Consider the following 27170-nt stretch of genomic DNA (forward strand, 5'->3'; position numbering starts at 1 on the left):
TGTGTAAATGTTGTGCGTTGTATCCAAGTCAAATACACCTCTAGCAACAAAGTAAATAGATTGTGAGTTTCTTTTTGTTTTTTTTTGCTGCATTGCTTTTTATGCTCATAGCAGAATATAACGTTTCCGTCTGCCTGAAGAAGTTGGCTGCCCCACTTTTTCCCTGATCCCTCGCACCTTCAGGCTGTGCGCAAAAATAAGGAATATTTACAGAGAGGTGCTTAAAATCAGATTTGTGATTAAGTTTCAACTTTAAAACAATAATCCAAGTGTGATGTGTGAGTGAAATGCAGAAGAAAGCTATAGGTAGCAGTGGGTGTAAATTGGTTAGCGCTTATTACATTATGCAAACGACCATATTTCAAAACATATGCAATTATGACAATATTAAGAAAGACAAAAATAGTCTGCTAACTTTTGGTGCTCGCTTCGCACAGTGACAGTTGCATCAATTTGCAGAGAGGAGAAGTTTGAGTGATTCAGACAAAGCTACTTCATTCATTATGGAAAAAGAAAAGGCTTCACACAGAATCATGAAACTTAAATCTACATATCGTGTTTTCTTCAGCCAGTGTTTAGGGATTTGTGTTCTACTTTGATATTCTCTCAAGCTACAAAAAATGTTTTGATCAAATCAAATCAAATCAATTTATTTTTGTAAGGCCCAAAATCACAACAACAGTTGCCTCTGATCATGTCCAGACTTGCACAAATTTCATATCATCTTGATATATTACATGCATGTTTATTTAGATACAGTATATTTGCAGATACAAGGACTAATAGTGAACTACAGAGAAAGCAGAGACATTTAATATATTTTATTTGCTGGAAGGGAGTAAAACTCTACATAAACAAACTATTGAATCTGTTTTGGATTCATGTGATCCTTTAGTAAAGTGGTTTAGCATTTTTTTAGTATAGTTAAGTATGAAAGATGTCAACAATTGGAAGTGGGAGATAATAAGACTTACAGTACTTTTCTGGCTATACAGCCGGGCCGCACCTGTCAATAAGCCACAGTGCCCACGTTCTAACATGAGATATTTACGCATAAAAATAGGCCAGTTGTCTTTTGAACAGGGGGGCTCGCAGTGCACCTGTGGTCGACTGCGCCGCGGGTCTAATTAGATTAATTTTGCGGTGAATATATATATATATATATATATATATATATATATATATATATATATGTAGTTGAATTATAATAAAACACACAGCATTTTGAAGCTTGTCAAACGAAAAACACATCACAGCTGTCCCTACTGTCCCCTCTAACCTTACCTGTTTACTTGTGTCTTCACACCTGGATCATCTGCTCCTGAGCTTGTACTCAGTGAGTGAGTGTTACGTTGTAACATAAGATATTTACACAGAAAGAGTTTTGTTGTAATGTCCGCAGGGTTCAAAGCGTGGGAACAAAGTAGCGGCTTAAAATCTGAAAAGTACGAAACATTTGGTTGCATGGTTTTTAGTTGTATCAAATACCACCGTTCATTTTGTTTCATTTTAAAGGAACACTGTATAAGATAAGATAAGATAAGATAAGATATTCCTTTATTGTCCCACATGGGGAAATTTCATTGGTGCAACGCAGGTAGATACAGAGGTAGATACAGAAGAAAAGAACAGATCACTTATAGGAAGTCTGAAAAACACTTTCAGTAGAAGATCTCCTATAAATAAATAAAAACTCTTATAACTTTTCAGATTAAGTGTACACCACCTGATTTTCTCCCTTTAGCTGTTATTTATCCCACTTTGTAAAATTGTGCATAAATATGTAAATAAATATGTTGTGAGCATATTACTTTTTACACGTTAAAGCTGGTGTGCCGGATTTTCACACCATGAAAGCAGGAAGTATTTTAATCTGTTTAATTAGTTCCTGTAGCTCTTGATGGCACAGCGTAAATATCCACATGCCTTAATTTAAAAAGCGTGCATAGTTTGGTTTAGAAGAGCTTTTTTCAGGCCCACCCAACTCACTGCCAATCAGCACGCTGCTTTCAGCTCTTTTTTTCCTGTGTGAAAAATAAAATAATTTTATTACATGTACACTACGTGCAGCGGTCGCATTTTTGTCCCAATTTCCCAACAAAATGTACTGAATTACATAATAAAGGAATATCTTATCTTATCTTATCTTAAAATAGTAAAATACCCAAGCTTTAATTTAATGTTTGTTTAATTTTCACTGGGGGTTTAGTGGATAAATACACAGAATTATTCAATTTTCACTATATTTAATTGTAGTTTCCTTATTCCTATTTGATAACTATGATTCATCTCAGAAATTTGGATTATTGCTTTGCTTGGAATGTTACTCAATTCAGCATTAAATGTATTTATCTCTAATGAGACGACCAAGTGAGACCATCAAGCCAATTGTTACTGGTCAGCTCTGTGTAGAGGCAAGCACTCGCTTATAGTAAGAATGCATGATTTGCCTTTCGAAAAAAAAATAAATAAATAAATGCTTGAGAAGAACACCATGGAGATAAGCAGGTACCAGGGCTTCAGAAAAGTTACATAGTGCAGCTTTAAACAGGCAGCTATAATGAATTCAGGGCCATTGCTGAGAAAGAGCAGAACCAACAGCAAGGAACGTCCACAATAACTGACAAAAATGTGCTCATTTGAACCAACGCAGTTTGTTGCCCTTTGAATTCTCTCCCTTTTGCAGCTGCTCGTGTCAGCGGTGGACACATCAAAACACTGAACTCTTTGGAGCTGCATTCAAAAGCCGCGTATTGACAGCATTTTGTATCTCGTTTTGCAGGTGATTCTGATGCTGACCAAATTATTCGACTTCAACCTCAACAGCGTGACTGAGAGTTCATTGTGGAGGTAAGATTGTAACGCCTCGTCCTTTTCATGTTCCGATAAATAATTAGTCCCACTGCTTTAAACGCTCAGGGAAAAAAGTGTGAAAGAAGCTGGGGCCATTGGATGTTAAAATTTGAATTAATAAAACATATCCAGCTTGGAAAGGAGAGATTTCTGAATTGGCTGCTTTAAACTCAATTGCTGTGGGCTGCGACGGTCTGTCACTTTGTAGTCGCTCATCAATGCCCGTAAAGCTATAGAGATATCCAGCAAATGACATCGACCAGCCTTGAACACCGCAACGCCTCGTTTCTAATGTCAGTCTGTCAGATGGCTCACCGCAGCTTTCCATTCAATTAATGTCTCCATGTTTTATAACTAAGGAACATTTGCTAATGTACTTGTAATAAAAATGGAATATTGGGACAATTTAGAAGTTCCAGCGCTGATTTGAAAAGGGATCAGTGGATTAGAAAAAAAGTTGGCAAAGAGAAATATTCAGATGGCTGAGCTGTAAAGTGAACTGAAATGAATAGGTTAGTGAAATGTCGTACATACACACGTGCACACAATTGGATGTTACAATATCAAATGATTATTGTGAGAAAACTGCTTGATTTATCATTCCCGATTACTGAGAACATGACCAAACGACAGTAAAATCATTCCCATCTTACGCGATACTATTCCTAAGTTTGTGACCAGCTTTACAAAATAAAGTGAAGGTGACAAAAACAGCCAAACAAAGTACTTCACAATTAGATGTACATTTTTTTTACTCTATGAATTAGAAATATCTAATTTTGCATCTAAAATTGCACTCACAATTCATATTTTTTGGTTCTTGTGATTATATTGTGACCTAAATAATCACATCTCATGATCATCTTGACTTAACCAGGACTCAACTGGGCTCAAACCAGGACCAATCCAGGAAAAGAGTAAACACACTTTTATACCCTCATACTCCGCCTTGTACAGCACATTATTCAGGCGTTTTGAATTACTTAAAAAATTGGGGTATTTTTTGTTTTCTATAATTGTAAATAAAAAAGCAATATGGACGACAAAACAGAGTATTCTCCTTTTCTCCATACATTATCTGTCTCATGTTTAACAGACTGTACAGATCAATATAGTTAGAAATGAAACAGTATGACAACATAATATTCAAACAATTCATTTGCAATTGTTTGATATTGCACATCGTTTTCTTTACAACTGATTCATTGCAGTCTAATAATTATTTAAGAAAATAAATGGCAGCTTACTTTGCATGTGTCATGTTTAACTGACTAGCAATGGTTATTGACAATACAAAAAGACACATTTTCACACAATTTGAAGATTCACTTTGGACTGATAATTGTATGTGTCTCCCGAGTATCTGGGGACATGGATATATAAAATACAGTATGATTTTTGGGATACAAACGCATATAATAATTGTCGATAATGCAATAAATTTACAGAAGCAGTTAAAAAAACTATATGTGTGAAGTACGCTGTATTGTCACAAAGTAATACAAATAAATAAATGAAATAAATCAGAATAGATGGGTAAAAGTATACTAATGTAGGAGTGCATTTACTTCAAAATAATATAACTCAAGTAGGTATTTTCAAATGATAATAGGTCAAGCAGTAAAAGAACAACAAAAATGCAAATTATTTCATATTTTCAACGTAACGCTTTTGTCATGTGCAGACTTACTCACAGTGGGAGGAGTAACCAAAGTGACTTGAGAGTACTGTTACATTGTCAAACATATAACTAACTGGGAGTAAACAAATAAAATAAAACTGTGTGCAAACTGAGAAAAAAATACTTGAGTGAATGTAATTCTCAACTCTGAAATTGTTGTTATTTTATTTTTGTTCATGTATTAAGTAAAATCTGTTTTTCCACAGTACAGATTTATTGTAAAAAAACATCTATTTGAGTGAAAATGAGTCCATTTAGCATTCTAGTCGTTGTTGGCTTTAACTTTGACGGTAAAGCTCGCTCCGGGCTCAGAATTGTAATTAATTAGGATGCTAGGATAAGGGGTTTTAAACAAATCAACTCTATAAATATCCAAAAGACAAATGTTATTATTTTCAATACAAAAAATATCAAATATAATCATGACAACATTAAACTCTCTATTTATGGTATTAGAATTAACCAAGTTTTTAGGCATACTTCTGGAAATATCACACCCGAATGAAATCTATTGGTATTTTGAGTAAAGTTTACTTATATTATGACATTATATTAAATTCTATCCCACTTGTGTTCATTTATTCAACATTTCCCATCAACATTTAACTGCAGATAAGATCTCAAAATGTGAAGCTTTATCAGATATGTCAGGATTAGGGTGGGAAAGTGAAATAAAAAAATAATAAGATGATTCCTGCTGATGTAACAGTGCAACTTTGCCTCATCACTTTGGGTTTTCGATGTTGGGCTCGATATTAAGTTTCCTCTCGGCCCGTGGCGCTTGTGTGATGCCGTCACTGCTGAAACTCGTATCAATATTTCAGGGCTGTTTATAATGAATCCGCTCCGTCCTTATTGCCTCGGCCCGGCCCTCACTGCAGACAGCTGATATGTGGAGACGAGGACTGCACCTGGAAGCATTCGTCAAATAAGAAGGGCACGGAGCACACAGACCACACTGCAGTTATAGAGCACAAACTGTGAGATGTAAACTTAGTGCAGCTCCTGTTTAAAGGTCAATATTGCAGTGGTTGTCTTCTTACAATACCCGAGTCACGATTGTAGATGTGTTTGTCCCCCCCCCCCCCCCCCCCCCCCCCCCCGCCATGTATATAACATAGCAAAAAAGATGAAGTTGATACAAATGTAGGTGCAGGAAGAGGCAAACAACCCTATTGGGATTGAATGTAGAATAAAATTACAGTACTTGTACAATTTTAATCGTACAAATATGAAGAAAAAACAACATACACACTTTCAGTGAAATATCAAAGATTCCCTAAAACCTTTTTTAAATTATCTTTGTGATATTAGGATTTTGACAATCTCTGCATTAGTGTGAATTATGAGAAGAAAAACCCTCTCAATTTTTACTATTACTGACACCATGACCAGTGGCTTATTCCTGAATTATGCTATAATTTCCTCTCTATCACATTGTCTATAAATCACCATTATTCTAGTTTGTGACACATCAAACTTTCTGAATGATAAAGTAAAGTTAATGTGGCAGCCAGATAAAAAGCACTTTACATTTAGATTTAGATTAGTTTTTGGAGCATTGTTTGAATTCAAATTGTATTTAAAACAATAAAATAAAGATATATATATATATATATATATATATATATATATATATATATATATATATATCATTCGGACTAGAGGAGTGTGGTCGCATGGTGACTAAGAGAGGGAAGGTAGTCCACACAGAGGGGGTCTCACTATCAGAAGGAACAATAGCAGACATTGAGGACAGTTACAAGTACCTGGGAATCCCACAGGCAAATGGCAACCTTGAAGAGGTAACAAGGAAAGCGGCTACGGCCAAATACCTACAACGAGTGAGGCAAGTCCTCAGAAGCAGCTCAATGGCAAGACATGTCCCGGGCAATAAACAGCTACGCCCTGCCAGTGATCCGATACCCTGCAGGAATAATCAGTTGGCCAAAGGTAGAGATACAAGCCAAAGAGATACAGACCACAGATGTTAAGACACTCCTGACCATGCGTGGAGGGTTCCATCTCAAATCCAGCACCCTGAGACAGTACAATAGCCGCAAGGAAGGAGGCCGAGGACTAGTGAGTGTGAGAGCCACTATCGGGGACGAAACGTCCAAGATCCAGAAGTACATCAAGGACAAGGCTCCTACAGATGACGTGCTCAGTGAATGTCTCAGACACTGGGGAACAGAGGATGATGAGGTGCTGGAGGGACCATCATGGGAGGACAAGCCCCTACACGGGATGTACTACCGGAACATATCACGAAATCCTACCAATGGCTAGAAAGATCCGGTCTGAAGAACAGCACAGAGGCCCTGGTCATGGCAGCACTGGCCCTGAACACCAGATCAATCGAGGCCCAGATCTAACACACCAGACAAGACCCAAGGTGTAGGCTGTGCAAAGGGGGCCCTGAGACCATCCCGCACATAACTGCAGGGTGCAAGATGCTGGCAGGGACAGCACATGGAGCTCCATAACCAGGTGGCTGACATAGTGTACAGAAACATCTGTGCAGAGTACGGGCTGGAGACCCCAAGGATAAGGTGGGAAACACCTCCAAAGGTGGTGGAGAACAACTGAGCCAAGGTCCTCTGGGACTTCCAGATACAGACAGACAGAATGGTAATGGTGAATCAACCGGACATAGTGGTGGTCGACAAGGGTCAGAGGAAAGTCGTGGTGGTGGACATTGCAGTTCCATCATGGGATGGTAACATCCAGAAAAAGGAACATGAGAAACTAAAGAAATACCAAGGCCTCAGAGAGGAGCTGGAGCGTGAAGGTATCAGTGGTGCCCGTAGTGATCAGAGCACTTGGGGCAGTGACCCCCAAAACTGGAGGAATGACTTGAGCAGATCCCAGGAAAACATCAGACATCTCGGTCCAGAACAGTGCAGTGCAGGAACAGTAAAGATACTGGAGAACTATATATATATATATATATATATATATATATATATATATATATATATATATATATATAAAGTCTTTGGTCAATTGGAAAAAATAACAAAATTAAAAAAACAACAAAAAAACTGTCCATGATCAGGAGAAGAAAAACCTCAAGTTGCTGGACATTCATGTTCAGGGGAGTATTGCAGTTTAGTTAGCTCTAGTTTAGACCTGGTTTAATCCTGGTTAAGTTCTGGTTTGGCTTTGATTAGACTAAGAGATTTTAGTTCTTCTTCTGTCACTCAAAAAGAAGCACAATAACCAATATGTTTGACGATTCTTTCCACAAGTTTTCAGAAATCAAGAATCAAGATTTCTCATTTGCATTCTTTTTTCACACCGTGACATCTGGCAGTGGAAGATTTCAATTCCACCCCAATGACCCATACAGACTACGAACAAACCCAATGAGAGATGGTAATTATTTCATTTTCAAATTGAATTCACATGCCCAAAAATGTGTTTTCCAATATAACCTTGTACAACCCACACGCCGAGGTTGAATTCATGGTGCGTACAACCGTTTTGCTCCCACTATAGAGGGAACACGCGGAACCTGTGAGAAGCTATATCTTTGTGGGCTAAAAGTCTGCCTCGGGCTGCTCCAAGTCTAAGCCGCTCCACTGTGTCTTCAAAAGGCAGTCCACTCAATTCATCCCCAAAAGATGATGGATCCTTCAACGCAGCATTTAGCATCACGTAGCATGTATTTACCATGGTAGTGAGGGATCCAAAAGGCCATTTGGGGCAATGCAGTCTACTGGATAAAATGCTTATTTTAAGGTGTGTTTGTGGGAATACATTTATCTGAAAAAAGTTGTATAAAAGTTTATGCCCCTGTATGAAACTAAAAGTATTTTAAAAAAGAAAAGCAGAGTTTCCATAGGGGCTGCCCCAAGGCTCTGGCTCCACTGCAGTAAAAAGAGTGTTTGATTTAATTCAGTTGGTGGTGAAAGTGCCGTTGGCCCTTAGCCTGAAAAAATACCCATCCTCCATTATTTCACCCAACTAACGGAGCTCACATTACATAAGGCTAGTAGAATTATATTATAAGGTGAAGAGAGCTTCTAATGGAAAGATCATTAGCGGTGGATGTTATCAAGCCCAATTTGTTGTTGTGTTTTTGTCAGAAATTCAAATTAAAACAAATCAGTGCTTTAAGTTTTAACATAGAACTGTTCATTTGTACAAAATCTGGCGTTAACTACTCTTGCCTTTTAGCTGTAATATAGGGGGGCCTCCACATCCAAATTTGGGCCTGACTCCGCAGCCAAACCTGGACTAGATCAGGACTGAACAAGGTCAAGAACACGAGTTAAAGAAATGACTCGAAATGCAATGACTTACTGAAAATGTGGTTAGATTTTTAAAAAAGCAAAGGTATCAAAAATCATAGAATGACGAGGGTAGAACGCTGACACGCGGAGGTACAAGACGATTTGGCAGAGAAAATTGGGAAAGAGGGGAGTATATGTGGTGAACTGAAACAAAGTATAACAGTGTAGTGAGAGCTCCGGAGTCCGGTTTGATGATTATAAGACTTTGGGAGATGCTCAAGAATACACACTTGAATTCTGGTCACCACTCCCTCTGTCCCATTTTGAGCCAAACTCAAACAGAACTGTGCAATCAGGTTTCCGTGACACATGTGAAACAGAGGAGCGCACATTTAAGCCTATCGCCAAACGAACAAAATATTTAACCTCAGAGTTTTGTACTTCGCTCATTGATGCTACATTTTTCAATCCCTGTGATATTTTATTAATTTCCTATTTCTTCGTAAGTTATCAGTAGTAGTTTTTGTGCAAAGAGAGATATGGTATCATTCTGGACTTCCCAAGCTCAATCCCAGTAATGGCCATCAAGACAAAACACTTTTTACACACAGGAAATGTCTTCTGTCTCATCAACTTACGCCAAATTTGTTCTTATATTTCACGAGATGAGTATTGCGTGCATTTGGTCCCACTAATACGGTTGATAAATGCTTCTCAAACATCCTCGTGGCCTGACCGCGCGCCTCGGGGAAGAGTTTGAAACTAAACCAGACACACCATCTTGCCCTGTCCCCGAAACGCAGCAGCATGAGGTAACCGCCTGAAACTTCAAAAAAATCCATACTCTCTTGAAATTATAAGCGAGGATGTCGACAAGCACAACTGTGTCGAGTGGATTGCGGCTAGTTTTTTTACCACAAAACAAATGAGAAAATGTGTTTTATTCTGACACGACAAGGCAATTTGTGTTGCGGTTCAAGCTGGAATACAATTTTGCCATTTGTGAATCTGAAATGTAACTGGCTACAATAAACGCAGTAATCGCATGCCAAACAACATTGAATATTTAATCAGATGCACAATGGTGAATGAGTTATTACACAGATTGCCGTCGATTAACCAGGTTTTAAAAGCATCATCAGCATTACAATCTGGATACAATTGTTTTGTCTCGATCTGGAAAGTGTGTACTAATGTGACATAGCAGAAATATTGCACAAACAAATTACACCATACACCGTAATTATTCAGTATTTTGCGGTTTGAAAGCATTGAGTTTGAAGCCAAAGCACATCACAACAGTCTCGCCTCAGGGTGTTGGGCTCCACGCCTGAATATGTCTCATTTATTCCATAATCTATGCTTTGAATATTGTTTGCATAGCTGTGTAAAGCTGAATACAGGTCATCATGAAGATTCAACGGAACCAATTACAATATTTTCCTCTGCCGAATACTTTTCATGTTTTTCCGTGAGTATCACTAACCTCCAATGGAACAGTTTAAGTGAAGAGTCATTTATAGGATATGCGTCGTTGTCATTTTCAACATAAAAAAAAGGCCTTTACCCATAACAAGTCTTAAGCTCACAGTTGTTTCTGAAGCCGTTGGAGTACAAATATGCTTGCGCTCTTTGTGAACCTGAGAGTTTTGGTCTCTAATGTCAGATTTACACTAATTATAAAAGATAACAAGCTCTGCTCAGAGGAAAATCTGTTTTTGAGGGGGAGGAATGCTTCTGTTGGAGGAATGGACTTACATACATCAGATGCGTTCTTGTTTCAAAGCTGTCGACAATATCACACCCAGAAAAACTAGGAAAAAAGTGTATTGTTTGTTGTGGATCCCCTTTAAGCTGTAGCTATTCTTCTCTTTAAAATATTCTAATTAAAATACAGATATATGATTTCCTGTAGCACAATCTCTTTACATTTCAGATACATACAAAAGGGAATTGTTTATATGAAAATTGTACATTTTCACTTAAAGTAATTATTGATGTCAAACTACACACAGATGATACATAACACAACCAATGTTTGACACGTCAAGCCAAGTAAAATGAAAATAAAGCTTTAGCCAGAATGCCTGTAAGGATGATTCACAAATTATGCTTTTTTGTCTTTCTTTGTGAGTTTAGAGTACAAACTGGTGCTGAAACATCCCAGAATAGTTGCTTTGACTGAAAATAAGTGGGTTATATCTCTCTGACAAGCACCAATCACTCATTCACACAGGCAAGGTGGGAGGAATCTCTTTCTTACCCAAGGATAAAACAACAACGCAACCTTCAACCTTCCAGTTACAAGACGACCATCTCTTGTGCTGTTTGCGAGACCCTCTGCGATTGGAAAAGCTGTCCCTTAGGAGCTACAACTGAATAGTTAATGACGTTATTACTTTATGGCTAACATCCACAAATAGGCCATAGTCTTCTGTATCACTAATCAAATCCTGATGCTGATCCTGCAAGAGCTCTAATGCGTTTGTCGTTTGCCCCATTTACCCCAATCTGGGACGCTCCACTGTCACTTTAAGCTTAACAAATAAACCAACTACTGAAGGCGGTGGGTGAGTGAAACCACCCACTCACCTCAGACCACCCTTGGAATTGATTGCTTCTTGAGCAGTAATGAATGCAAACTAATAAGAAGTCTTTTCGGATGGAGAATCCAGCTATTTTGAAGTGCTAGCAAGCCCTTTCCATCATGTATCTATATAAATAAAGAAAAAATTATAAATAAAATTAAATAAATTAAATAAATACAATAAATACAATTAAATAGAAAATAAAATTAACACAATAAATAAAAAGAGGATAATGAAACAATTGATTGTTGGACATTACATTCATGGAAGAAGGCAAAATCAAAATGTTGTTAGTACACGTCAATATTTCATCAAATCAAATCAATTTATTTTTGTAAGGCCCAAAATCACAACAACAGTTGCCTCTGAGGCTTCATTTGAGAAGTTGTACTTTGTCAGAATTATAACGGGCAACAGTGGCTTGGGCAGTAAAGCGGCCGTCCTTATAATCAGGTGGTAGTTCAAGTCCTTTTCAAACCAGGTCACTGTTGTTGTGTCATTGGGCAAGACACGTCACTGATCTTGGCTGTTATTTATTAAAAAACCACAGCACACATTTTTTCATGGCATTTTTCAAAACGCTGAATTGGACTGAAGTTCCAGCCATAAACAAACTTCTTCAAAGCCTTCACACTACATTAGAAAAAAAAGTATTTATCTGGTTTAAACTACATAAACACATTAAGTATTTCTTCAAATCTGCTTTTTACTGGAAGTTGCTGGACATCTCAAGTAGACTTGTTCAATGAAAAGCACATAACATCTGTTCGGATCCCGGATTGTTAAAACACCTGTTACTGTGGTTTTAAGAAGAGTGCACCAAAAAACTATCCAAAGTTACATGACCTTTGTTTATATGTCAATAAAACATACAAAAAATACATTTCAATTTAAAAAATGTCTTTCTACAGAATTAGTCTGGTATGCGCGATGACGTCAAAATGAACCAAATCATTCTCATATTCCATCTCTTTAAAATCCATTCACTAATTTATTTTTCAATACGCTGTAAGATGAGACCAACACACAAACAACAAAGAATCCTCCATCTGCATCTGTGAGACTGATTTGGCTCAAAGCTGCGTGTTCAATTGAACTACACACTTGACTGAAGTGTACAAAGTGTGTGAGTGCGCGAGACAATCCGCACTTCAGAGGGTCGTGAATGCAGTTACGAAAAACAGCAATGTAAGACAGCTGTCAGTGTGTTGTTAATCTGTTGAAGGCAAATGAATCTCAAAGCCAAAGCTCCGTTTAGTCTTATTTGCTGAATCAGCCACAAACAAACAACAAACAACAGTGATTAACGTTTTTTACAGTGTTGTTGCTGTTCACAGACTCACAGATTTATGTAAAATATCACATAAGTGGCTAAGGCAGAAGCGCTGCACCGGTTGAAAACATTAGAATGAAATGAGTTGTGGGGAATGTACTTAATGGAAGTGCAGAGAGAAGGCAGTGCTGAAGTGCGGCTCAAAACATTCTTAGAATTGGGACACCCTGCGCACTTGCTGATATTGGGATAGGGCCATTCTCACAAAAACTTTCATATCAAGAAGGAATTGTTTGTCTGAAACCCATCAATTGCGGCTGGTTACAAAAGGCGGGGCGTTTGTGATGAAACTTGCTAAATTGTGAGCCGTATGGCAGTAAGAAATAAAAAATAACAGCTTAAACATTTATAAAACACCACCAAACTAAGTTACACGTGATATCTGTGGAGAGTGAACCCCGCTGACAGTGATAATATATGTTTTTACTTGTATTTTTTAGCAATTAGAACACATGTAATTGAATCAATGAAATATAGATACATTTAATGCCACACCTTGGGACACTCCAGGCCAAGAAATAGCATCTCGACCTGAAAAATGACATATTGCACCTTTAAATGTAAAAATGCACGACTTCCCTTTGCAGTTACTCAACCATTGACCTCATCTGTGTCCGTCTGTCCGTCTGTGAGAGTCGGATCTCTCCTTCACTGGAACTCCTCCAGGTTTCTACGGTTTTTTCCCAAAGAGGTTTTTTTTTGTAGTTTTTCCTGGCCGAGAAGGAGAGTCTAAGGACAGAGGACCCTGGGACATCGTCCCTCGCCACCACAGACATTGTCTGACTTCATCGCCACCACAGACATTGTTGATTCATTTCTCCCTGTGGCCCTCAGAGGCAACTGTTGTTGTGATTTTGGGCCTTACAAAAATAAATTGATTTGATTTGATTTGATTTGATTTGATTTGATGTTAACTGTTTCTAAAGCGCAAAACGAGCCTCTGAACATCATTAATCCATGCCCCACGGAGAATGTAAACCCAGCGCATGAGTCTGCTCCCACTCGCCACTCCTCAACAGAAATTATAATTGAAACACAATCTAATAATGCCTTTAATAAGTCACTCAAGACATCATTGTAATCAGTTCCAGAGAATATAGAGCTGGAGCGAATGAGCTTTTAGGCATTTTGCGTTTGAATAAAAGATTGCTTGATAGATTTTTGAGACCAACGAGCGGCTAAATTATTCTGCCAGTCCATCTTTTACACTAAGGCGTTGTAATCCGATTGGCAGTGTTCTAGTCACACTAGCGCCTATTATACTTTAACATTCTCTGCACTGGAACAGCTTCTCCTGCTGGATAACAGGAGTAACAAATAAAGCGAAACGAGCCAACATGGATGTATTTTACGATTGCAAGTTAAAATAAAGAAAAAGAAAAGCCAAGAGAGAAAAGAAACAAAGAAAACATATTGGCGCACTGTACATTTAGTGGCGATGTTTTGCAATTTTTTTTATTTTATTACTTTACTTTCTGAACCACACATTTATAGATATGTTTAGACCATTAAAAACATCCTGCAGTTTCTTTGGCACACGTGAGCAGTTTAGGGGGAAAAGAAAGTGTGATATCCCCTCACCAGCCATGTGTGTCCGTTTGAAACGTTCAGTGTGACACACGTTTGGTTCTAAAATGTCACACAGCCACTTTTCAAGAATAAAGACACGTGGATTACAATATTCTGCTTACTTTGAAGAGGCTGGACACGTCAGATCTGCAGTTTGAAACAGGAAGTCAATGACGCATTTCTATTATGAGGCCTTTTTCAATCAACAGAGTTTGATAAGCACAACGAAAAATGATGATCTACTTCTGCTGCAAATGTGGCAGAAGACCTTCTAAAGGAAACTCTTTCACCTAACCAAAATATAGTATTTCAACTAGTCCAAGAACTGTAGTGTTATTCATGTCCTTCCACTTATGAAAGAGGATGACATTCAAAGTTTATTTTGATTCAATTGGATCAAGATTTCAAACCTGCCACATAGCATGAGTGTGGGTGTGTTTATTTAGTATATTTTAAGAGTTATGTGGAGCACCAGCAATTTTAGACCCCCCAAAACATGAGGTCAGAACGTAACCGTGATCTTGACTTGTATTGGAAATAAACTACACTCTTACAAAGAAATGGTGTTTTGTGAATATTTATGGACCAACAAACGACATTTGATTATTGAATATGCAAATGAGGCCTAGAGGAAAGAGGTAGCCTAGACTGTGATCTAGAGTTGAGTCTAAGAGGTTTATCTGTCTAACTGTGAAACATATGCATTTATACGACCAGGAGCTGGAGTTGTGTGATCCAGCTGAAGGTGGGCCTTAGCACTGGCTATAAACTTTGTATGCATCACATCGGCTACAAGCTTTGTTCTGTAACCATGTATGATTGCATTGTCCCTGTCAAATAAATACATACATCAAATAAATACAGCTGTTATATGGACAGAAAATATTTCACCAGGATGATTGACATTATATCACATTATTGCACATGATTATTACAGTATTGCACATTAATTATTACAGTATTGCACATGAATTATAAAAAGCTGAGTGACACATGTTCAAGGCTAACAGTGTTTGTTGTAAAGTCTGACAGCAGCAGGATGGAAAGACCTGTGAAACCTTTCCTTCACAGTCAGTCACTGAAGCTGCTCTCCAGAGCGGACAGAGTGTCCTGCAGGGGGCGACACTCGTGGTCCAGCCTAGATATGAGTTTAGCCAGGACCCTTCTGTCCCCCACCTCCTGCACTGAGTCCAGAGCACAGCCCAGGACGGAGCTGGACTTCTTGATGACTTTGTCCAGCTTCTTCCTCTCCCTCTCTGTGATGCTGCTGCTCCAGCAGGCCACACCGTAGAGGGGGGCTGATGCCACCACAGAGTCGTAGGCAAGGCAAGTTTATTTGTAGAGCACACGTCATACACAAGGCAATTTATAGTGCTTCACACAACAGAGAAATTGATTTAAATCACAAAGACATGACAGAAATCACAAAACAGTTGAAGACATAAATGGCAATGTTTTTTAGATGGTAAAAAGCTGCTGATGTTATTGATTTGACGTGGCTGTTAAAGTTCAAGTCTGAGTCCATTATTACGCCCAGATTTGTAACTTGGTTTGTAGGTTTTAGAGCGAGACTCTGGAGGTGACCGCTAACACTTTCTCTTTGTTTCTCTGGCTCAAAGACGATGATTTCAGTCTTGTCTGAGTTCAGCTGGAGAAAGTTGTTTTGCATCCACACACTGATCTGTTGGATGCAGTGACAGAGTGAATCCACTGGTCCATATTCACCTGCCGACAGTGAAACATAGATCTGAGTGTCGTCTGCATAATTGTGATAGGACACATTTTCGCTGCGTATCAACTGACTTAACGGCAGGATGTAGAGGTTGAACAGAAGGGGACCCAGGACTGACCCTTGGGGCGCTCGACAGGTCAGGGGCATGTGTTCTGAGACACAGTTACCAATTTCAACAAAGTACTTCCTGTCTTCCAGATAGGACCTTAACCAGTTTAGGGCAGTGCCAGTGATGCCCACCCAGTCCTCTAGTCTCTGTAAGAGGATCCCATGATCGACAGTGTCAAAAGCAGCACTCAGATCTAACAGAATTAAGACTGAGGCTTTGCCCGTGTCAGTGTTCAGGCGGATGTCATTTGTCACCTTGACTAGAGCAGTCTCAGTGCTGTGATGAGGTCTAAAACCTGACTGAAAAACATCAAATGAGTTGTTTATTAAGAGGAAATCTGTGAGCTGTTGGTAAACAACCTTTTCAAGGACTTTGCCCCAAAATGGCAGATTAGAGATGGGCCGGTAATTACTCAGTACTGCGGCATCAAGACTGCTCTTCTTTAGGAGAGGCTTAGGAAAGACATTGGGACACTCACTATGTGAGTGAATGGTGCTAACAAACAGACTTTAGAAATCTGGTGGGTAACACATCGAAGCAGCATGTAGATGAAGACTGGTGATGTTTTTACAGTTTTGTCAGTTACAGGTGCAAAGTGAGTTAGCTCTAAGTGTCTAGGTGGTTTTAGCGTTATTATTTTCTTTGTGGAATTGCTAGCATTTTTTATGCCCTGAACTTTGTCATTAAAGAATAATGCAAACTCATTACACTTGGATGTAGAAATTAGCTCTAACGGCAGCTGAGCTGGAGGGTTTGTTAATCTGTTTTCTGTGACATGTGAGTTGTTACTGCAGCTTCCAATTATTTCACAAAATATCCTTCCCTAGTTAGATACAGTTAGGTTGTACATGTAAAACTTATTTCTGTAAATCTCTTTTTGAACCTGGAGCTTTGACTTGTGCCATTTCCATTGGGCGCCAGAGCCTGGAGTTCAGCGCCAATGTTCAACCAATCAACACACACACTATTGTGCTTAGTTAGGAGGCCTGCTCAGATGTCCTGAGAAAAAAGTGCGTAATTCATTGTCCATTATGTTACGAATGTCAATTCAATTAAATTCTAATTTAATTTTGTAACGTCCAAAATCACAACAACAGTTGCCTCTGAGGGCGACAGTTAAAAACGGATTAAACAATGTCTGTAGGGACGAGCGGCGATGTCCTAGGGTCCCCTGTCCTCAGAACCTCCTTCTGGGCCAGGAAAAAAACAAAAAACCTCCTTGGGAAAAAGTAGAAACCTGGAGGAGTTCCACAGTGAAGGAGAGATCCGACTCCTTCAGACGGACGCGAGAGAGACAGTGGAGCTGGAGCCACTCAGGAGAAGAACCAGTTCTTCAGGAGGAGAACCAGTTCTTCAGGAGGAGAACCAGTTCTTCAGGAGGAGAACCAGTTCGGAGGAGAACCAGTTCTTCAGGTGGAGAACCATTTCTTCAGGAGGAGAACCAGCACTTCAGCTGTCAAATATATTTATAAAACACAATTCATACTACTTCAACTGACCAAAGTGCTATACAGGCAGTATAACATAATGTAAGTAAAATTACTCTAAATTAACTACTAAATTAATCACATGACAATGCAAGCAATATTGACATGAATTACTATTTTCATTCATCTCCTGAAGTCTTTACCGTAATCAGAAGGAATTGTTCAGTCAAACAGTCTTTAACTGTATATTGACTTTCATCCTGGGGAAATAAATCACTCTTATGAGTCCATATTGATCCAGTTTCAAAATTCATGAAGTCTAGAAACACATGTCTAATCCACTTTTCAACAGCAGCATCTCCGTCTGCTTAGGAGACTATTCGAAAGTTCACTAAGATCCACATTGGGGGAAAAGGCTTTAAAACAATGGTCCTTCTGTTGACACTGCCTAATCCAATCCAGGTCAAATGCTGGTTATTATAGAAACAAGGAGAGCAGAGTAAAAGTGAGGCTTAGGAGAGGGTTTAACTGCTGTGTCTCCAGAGTTCATCTGGCTCCTCCTGAGACTTTTGTCCTGAGGGAAGTTACTCCCCTCGAACTGCATTGACAGGATCTGATGATAACGGTTAGCTGCATTGAGACCTTTGTTATTGTACACTTGGCATGCTTCCGAAGAGTGCACACGCTTTTTTGCTCGCTCCGCTTGCTATCGCTGCTTTCCTTATTTATTTTGCTTTTTAATCAGTTTTTGTCTTCCAAACATTTTTGCTTTAGACTTTTTCAAGTAAACCAAGGATTTTAAGAACATTTTTCCAGTTTTAACAACATATCTGACGCCAGCGACATGTCCGGGAGAAGAAGTGAGAAAGACTGTGAACGCTGTCGGAAATATCAACAAGAAATTAATGAGCTGAAAACACGGATATTTGTTTTGGAATCTGAAAAAGTTCTTCACGATACCATTCCTGTGTCAACCGACGGTAAGAAGAGCACACTTTTTACAAGAAAAACTGCTACTTTCAACTTAAACCGCAGTGACTCTGTGTCGTTTCCAAAACTGTCTAAAAACCAGAAAGACCAGGCTGTTTCTTGGAACAAACTTGGAGCAAAGCCTAAACGATACAAAGATAACGTGAAGTCACCTAAAATACAGCTCACCAACAGATTTTTACCACTTTCAGAGATGGAATTAAATGAAAAAAGGAAAGATGACGTGGCCAAAATACAGCGAGGAGGATCTGTGCCAGGAGCCAAGGTCAAGATTGTTTTAGTTGGGGACGGCGCGATAAGTCACATGACGCATGAAAAGATAAACACACATTCTTTTCCAAGCGCCACTGTTTCTGAGATAACGTCACTCCTTCCAAATATTATGGCTAAGCATGGAGGAGCTAAACAGCTGATTGTGCACGTGGGTGCAGTGGACATGCGGCGGGAACAGACTGAAGTTTTGAAAAAAGACTTCTTGAAGTTATTCGACGTGCTTGATAAAATGGAAATCAAAACTTTCATAAGTGGACCTCTTCCAAACATCGACAGGAGGATAAACAAGTTTAGCCGGCTTCTTCAGCTGAACACATGGCTGTCCAAAGAGTGCTCCCCGAGAGGACTACACTACATTGAGAACTTCTATCTATTCTGGAAACGAGAGGACCTGTTTAAGAGAAATGGCCCCCACCTATGCAGAGGTGGAGTGAGGGTGCTGACAGAGAACCTGCTCCACGCTCTGAGGCATTGGACTGGGCCTGGACAGGGTCCTGAGCAGATAGTTAGAGAAGAGAGGAATGAGAGAAGAATTCCTGCTCCCTCAGCCAGAGACCGAGCCAATGTTTCAACATCAAAAGCACCACAACCTCAGCCTCCACCAAAGGATTCATCAGCAGCTGCTCCACCACCACCAGCAAAGGATTCAGCTCCAGCTGCTCCACATTCACCTCCACCGCCTCCAGCAAAGGAACAATCTTCAAAGGCCTTGGACCCATCTGTGACAAGCCCAACAACATCCCTGTCATCGCCCCTGCCTTCACACCAGCCCTGGGTTCCCCCTGCAACATCTACTCCCACTAAAGATTCATCATTCTCCTTCTCATCTCCACTCTCACCCATGGGCCTTCCCAGCCATTTTGAAAGTCTGATTAAATCAGGCATTAAGATGGCTCCACTCACGCCCAATATAGCAAGGGCTATGCCGACTACACCAACAAAAGCCCCACCACCCATCCCCCCTCGCCTCTCACCTGGTCCCAAACTCCCCTTGGCTACAAAAGCCCCACCACCCATCCAACCTCGCCTTTTACCTGGTAACTCCCATAGCTAGGATGCACTGAGTCTCAGCGTTGCCGGGACTTATTGTCACATTAAAAATCAAACCAACCCGGGGCCCTATGTAAAAAGAGCCCCCCCTAGTGCTATTTCTGTAGTCACATCATCACACAGATGGAAAAACAAAATGCGAGTCAGGCCCAATCTGAGAAATGTGATTCATATTCCCTGTGAAAAGATAAAGCCCAGTCCCACTGAAACTAGTCTGAAACTTGCTGTGCTAAATGTCAGATCCTTATGTAACAAATCTCTCTTAATTAATAATTTTATTTCTTCTTATAATCTTGATTTTATGTTTTTAACTGAAACATGGCTTGACAAAAACACAGGAAATGTAGTTCTGATAGAATCTGCTCCACCCAACTTTAAGTTTGAATCTGAAACACGAGAAAACAAAAAAGGGGGTGGAGTCTGTGCTGTCTTTAGAGATGAAATAATTACCCGCAGGTTGTCTTTTGGGGTGTTTTCATCATTTGAGTATTGTTTGTATCCTTTAAAATGGAGCTAAAACGGTCTCCATCCATTCTCTTCATTGTTTTATACAAGCCTCCCCAGCACTGCCAAAGTTTTATTGATGATTTTACTGAGATGCTTTCAGTCATATGCACAGTCTTTGATGGTTTGGTCATTACAGGTGATTTCAACGTGCATGTTGATAATATTTGTGACAGAAACGCTAAAGAGCTTGATGCTGTCCTTGAAACCTTCAGTCTTACTCAGCATGTGAGAGGCCCCACCCACAGCAAAGGACACACTCTAGATCTCATAATTACAAAGGGGGTAAATATTTCAAATGTTAATGTGATCGATGTTGCTCTGTCTGATCATTTCTGTGTCTTCTTTGACCTGTCTGTTTCTCCCCAACCTCCGGTTGGTCCTGCAGTTGTTCAGAGGAGACACATAAGTGATGGCACAGGTGCAATGTTTATGGAAATTATAAACTTTGAAAATGTCTCATGTTCTAATGTAAATGATTTGTTGAACTCTGTTACATCTAGTGTTTTGAATGTTCTGGACACCATCGCCTCTATGAAGGCTAAAATGGTTAAAAATAAGCAGAAGGCGCCGTGGAGAAATGATGATTCGGTCAGGGCACAGAAAAGGAAGTGCCGCAGGGCCGAACGGAAATGGCGCAAGTCAAAGCTCCAGGTTCAAAAAGAGATTTACAAAGAAAAGCTGAACATGTACAACCTCATTTTATGTAGAACTAGGGAAAGATATTTTTCTGAAATAATTGGAAGCTGCAGTAACAACTCGCGTGCCCTGTTTGCCAGAGTAACAGCCTGCTCACTGGCCTCTCCAAACGAGTTGTAAAACAGCTGCAGTACATCCAGAACGCTGCTGCTCGGGTCCTGACTAGAACCAGGAAGTATGATCACATTAGTCCTGTTCTCAGGTCTCTGCACTGGCCCCTGTGGCTCAGAGAATAGACTTTAAAGCAGCTCTGCTTGTGTACAAGTCTCTCCATGGCCTAGCACCAAAGTACATCTTGGATATGTTAGTGCCATATGAACCATCTCGGACTCTGAGGACCTCAGGGACCGGCCTCCTGCTGGTGCCCAGAGTCAGGACAAAACATGGGGAATCTGCGTTTCAGTTTTATGCAGCTAAAATCTGGAGCATTCTTCCTGAAGATGTGAGACAGGCTTCAACTCTGACAATGTTCAAATCTAAGCTAAAAACAGTTTTGTTTAGCTGCGCATATGACTGAAAGGATTTTTTCTTTGCACTCTTCTCTTTTGTTTGTGATTTTATTAGTTTAGAAAATCAGTTGGATTGATAATTTTTAATTTAGTTAATTTTATTGTATTTCTGTTTCTGTAATTTCTTTGTGATTTGAATGCATTTTTCCTGCTGTGAAGCTTTTTGAATTGCCTTGTGTATGAAATGCGCTCTACGAATAAACTTGCCTTGCCTTGCCATTGATTGTTTTTTCGTCTTTCAATTGGTGTAAACTTTATTTAGCTCACATATTTTTATGTTAATGGAAATCCTCTACATTCCAGTTACAGCAAAACTATCTAAATGTTAACACACTTCTATATATATATATATATATATATATATATATATATATATATATATATATATATATATATATATATATATATATTCTGTTGTATACTCAGGGTGCCATTTGTTCACTGTAATAGATTCCAGACTGCTTTAATCCAACATGTGGCTGCAGTGAAGTTTTATCTCACCTCTGTAACCCGCAGAGCCAGTTCAATCATATTGGCACACAGACACACGCACGCACACGCACATACACACGCACACGCAGCGCTGTCAATATCCTCAATAGCACAGGTTTCTCTCCCCATCGCCGCCCTTGAGAAACCATCATTCTCACTTTAGTGCCCCTCTCATCTCTCAGGCCTCTGGTGGGATTTTTATTGGGCCTTGTTGAAAGTTGCAGTGACACTAAAAATAAGTCATTGGTCCCTAAATCATATGATTGTGTGCCCCCTGTGTGCGGGTCGATACGGTGATGTCAGTGTCCAGAGATGGGATGTGATCAGACGGCAGAGGGAGGGTCCGAAGTCTGTAAGAGGAGGAATCGTCAGGACGTAGATCACACAAGGGCAGTGAATGAGGGTGGATTGCTGTGACGATTGTATTTTGTGGTGTAAAGAAAAAATACTGTGAGTCATTTATATGGTCTCCAAAACTCGCCAATATTGTCTAATTATAAAAAGAGGCACTGGCTATTATAAATCAATCTAAAATGTAGGAAAGTAAAGTCAAAATCAAGTAAATGTTTGTCTTTAGGTGCCCCTTATTGTGGGATACTGAAATGTCTTTGGCGTTCTACTGAATCGCTCTAATTTGATCAGAATCAGAAAGGGTTTATTGCCATTGTCAATCAACAAAATTAGGAACTTGTCTTGGTGATTCGGTGCAACATACAACAATGAACAATGAATACGTCAAAAGCGGAACAATTTAAATCTCAAATCTGATTGATTGTATTCACACTTTCTTGCTTATTTTTCTATATGAGCTACCCCAAGTGTGCATGAGGTTTTAATGTAGACTTTGACTGCCTTAGATTTTAGAATTTATAGGTAAAAGATCTTATTTTTACACTGTTAACAAGACAACTGAGCGATTTCCGAATATCCATGGGTTTTCGGAGTGATGAAAACCGTTGCCGCAGAAATAATAGGAGACATAATGCTTTCTTTCTTGTACTTATTGAACTGTAGCACACGTCAATTATCATTTTTTACTCTGCCTGTCCAAAAAAAAAATACAGTAGGTCCTCTCCTCCTGTTGGATAACTGCTGCAGGTCTTTCAGCTGCAACGCTGTATTTAAACCCAAAGGATGCAGTGATTGACTGACTAATTTCTGAAACAACTGTTGAGCCTTTGTTTTCCAGAGGAGTCTTCATTTGACCTCCTGTGAGTCCTCGTCTCGGTGTCTTCTCTAGGCAAGGCAAGGCTATTTGTAGAGCATAATTTGTACACAAGGCAATTCAAAGCAGGAAAACAGGAAAGAACATGCATTAAAATCACAAAGACATGACAGAAATCACAAAACAGTATAAGACATGAAAGAGACGAGTGCATAGAACATTATTTCAGTCATATGCACAGCTGTTTTTATCTTAGATTTGGACATTGTCAGTGTAGAGGCCTGTCTCACATCTTCAGGAAGACTGTTCCAGATTTTAGCTGCATAAAATGTGGAGAGACAAATCCTGTGGTCTTGGAAAAGATGTCAGTGTGTTTGAGAAGGATCAAATCACTGGGGAAGCAGTTACTACTGTACTACAGATCTGACCCCCAGTGAGTGTTTGGGATGAGCTGGAGAAGGCTTTGTGCAGTGGTCACTCTCTCACAAGATTGGTGAACACTGGATGGAAAATACATCTATTAATATTGCAGAAGCTTATTGAAACTATGCCACAGAGAATGTGTGCTGTAATCAAAGCAAAAGGCGGTTGTACCAAATATTAGAGCTTGTGCACCTTTTTCTGTGGCGACTTTACCTTTGGACAGGTAGTGTAGTGTGATAAAAAAACTGCTTGGTAATAGAAATGGTTCATTCTGTTACTTTCTTCCCCTGCCCAGTAGACTCCTGACCGTGGTACAGAGGCTGAGCAGGCATTGTACTCGTTCCAACACAATTTCTTTTGGATTCATCAAAAACAATGCAGGACATAGGGAGCAGCGGCGGCAGGAACGGGCGCGCCGAGAACACACAGAAAAACAGCAGCACACTTCCGGTTACCCACAATGCCCCACGCTCTCTCTTAAAGGGGCCTGCCAGGCTAGTAACAATTGACTTCATGTTCAAAACTGCAAATTTGATAAGCTTCATAGTGACATTTTCGTACCAACCAGAAGATTGTCATTTACCTTTTTTTGACTAAATTACATTTTAGAATGTTTCACTCAAGAGTCTTTTTTCAAATAACACGAAAGAGGGCAGGGAAAGGGGGAAAGTGAAATCAAGAATGTTCTGCGTACTAGATCCTCAGTTGCAGGACAATACAGGATTTAAAACAGATTCAAAACAGGTTACAGGATTACCGTAACACATTTAAAAAAGGTTAAAGGATTACCGTAACACATTTAAAACGGGTTACAGGATTACCGTAACGCATTTAAAACAGGTTACAGGATTACCGTAACGCATTTAAAACAGGTTACAGGATTACCGTAACGCATTTAAAACAGGTTACAGGATTACCGTAACGCATTTAAAACAGGTTACAGGATTACCGTAACGCATTTAATACAGGTTACAGGATTACCGTAACGCATTTAATACAGGTTACAGGATTACCGTAACACATTTAAAATAGGTTACAGGATTACCGTAACACATTTAAAACGGGTTACAGCATTACCGTAACACATTTAAAACAGGTTACAGGATTACCGTAACACATTTAAAACAGGTTACAGGATTACCGTAACGCATTTAAAACGGGTTACAGGATTACCGTAACACATTTAAAACAGGTTACAGGATTACCATAACACATTTAAAACAGGTTACAGGATTACCGTAACGCATTTAAAACAGGTTACAGGATTACCGTAACGCATTTAATACAGGTTACAGGATTACCGTAACACATTTAATACAGGTTACAGGATTACCGTAACACATTTAAAATAGGTTACAGGATTACCGTAACACATTTAAAACGGGTTACAGCATTACCGTAACACATTTAAAACAGGTTACAGGATTACCGTAACACATTTAAAACAGGTTACAGGATTACCGTAACACATTTAAAACGGGTTACAGGATTACCGTAACACATTTAAAACGGGTTACAGGATTACCGTAACGCATTTAAAACAGGTTACAGGATTACCGTAACACATTTAAAACGTGTTACATGATTACCGTAACGCATTTAAAACGGGTTACAGGATTACCGTAACACATTTAAAACAGGTTACAGGATTACCGTAACACATTTAAAACAGGTTACAGGATTACCGTAACGCATTTAAAACAGGTTACAGGATTACCGTAACACATTTAAAACGGGTTACAGGATTACCGTAACGCATTTAAAACGGGTTACAGGATTACCGTAACACATTTAAAACGTGTTACATGATTACCGTAACGCATTTAAAACGGGTTACAGGATTACCGTAACACATTTTAAACAGGTTACAGGATTACCGTAACACATTTAAAACAGGTTACAGGATTACCGTAACGCATTTAAAACAGGTTACAGGATTACCGTAAGGATTACCGTAACGCATTTAAAACAGGTTACAGGATTACCGTAACGCATTTAAAACAGGTTACAGGATTACCGTAACGCATTTAAAACAGGTTACAGGATTACCGTAACACATTTAAAACAGGTTACAGGATTACCGTAACACATTTAAAACAGGTTACAGGATTACCGTAACACATTTAAAACAGGTTACAGGATTACCGTAACACATTTAAAACAGGTTACAGGATTACCGTAACGCATTTAATACAGGTTACAGGATTACCGTAACGCATTTAATACAGGTTACAGGATTACCGTAACACATTTAAAATAGGTTACAGGATTACCGTAACACATTTAAAACGGGTTACAGCATTACCGTAACACATTTAAAACAGGTTACAGGATTACCGTAACACATTTAAAACAGGTTACAGGATTACCGTAACACATTTAAAACAGGTTACAGGATTACCGTAACGCATTTAAAACGGGTTACAGGATTACCGTAACACATTTAAAACAGGTTACAAGATTACCATAACACATTTAAAACAGGTTACAGGATTACCGTAACGCATTTAAAACAGGTTACAGGATTAACGTAACACATTTAATACAGGTTACAGGATTACCGTAACACATTTAAAACGGGTTACAGCATTACCGTAACACATTTAAAACGGGTTACAGCATTACCGTAACACATTTAAAACAGGTTACAGGATTACCGTAACACATTTAAAACAGGTTACAGGATTACCGTAACACATTTAAAACGTGTTACATGATTACCGTAACGCATTTAAAACGGGTTACAGGATTACCGTAACACATTTAAAACAGGTTACAGGATTACCGTAACACATTTAAAACAGGTTACAGGATTACCGTAACGCATTTAAAACGGGTTACAGGATTACCGTAACGCATTTAAAACAGGTTACAGGATTACCGTAACGCATTTAAAACAGGTTACAGGATTACCGTAACGCATTTAATACAGGTTACAGGATTACCGTAACACATTTAAAACAGGTTACAGGATTACCGTAACGCATTTAAAACAGGTTACAGGATTACCGTAACGCATTTAAAACAGGTTACAGGATTACCGTAACGCATTTAATACAGGTTACAGGATTACCGTAACGCATTTAATACAGGTTACAGGATTACCGTAACGCATTTAAAATAGGTTACAGGATTACCGTAACACATTTAAAACGGGTTACAGCATTACCGTAACACATTTAAAACAGGTTACAGGATTACCGTAACGCATTTAAAACGGGTTACAGGATTACCGTAACGCATTTAAAACGGGTTACAGGATTACCGTAACGCATTTAAAACAGGTTACAGGATTACCGTAACGCATTTAAAACAGGTTACAGGATTACCGTAACGCATTTAAAACAGGTTACAGGATTACCGTAACGCATTTAATACAGGTTACAGGATTACCGTAACGCATTTAATACAGGTTACAGGATTACCGTAACACATTTAAAACAGGTTACAGGATTACCGTAACACATTTAAAATGGGTTACAGGATTACCGTAACACATTTAAAACGGGTTACAGGATTACCGTAACGCATTTAA

General features: G+C 39.1%; 1 protein-coding gene across 1 annotated transcript in view; it reads left to right on the top strand.

The window, feature by feature from the left end:
• Positions 1–27170, top strand: part of sorcs1 (sortilin-related VPS10 domain containing receptor 1) — a 318946-nt gene that overhangs the window by 145412 nt on the left and 146364 nt on the right. Inside the window, exon 2 of the mRNA XM_072462766.1 lies at positions 2783–2850. Within this exon, the coding sequence (XP_072318867.1) occupies positions 2783–2850 (68 nt within the window). The remainder of the gene's footprint in view (positions 1–2782; positions 2851–27170) is intronic.

This window comes from Eucyclogobius newberryi, unplaced genomic scaffold, assembly GCF_026437365.1.
Source record: "Eucyclogobius newberryi isolate DKJ021-1_F unplaced genomic scaffold, fEucNew1.0.hap1 SCAF_4, whole genome shotgun sequence".
NCBI lineage: Eukaryota > Metazoa > Chordata > Actinopteri > Gobiiformes > Gobiidae > Eucyclogobius > Eucyclogobius newberryi.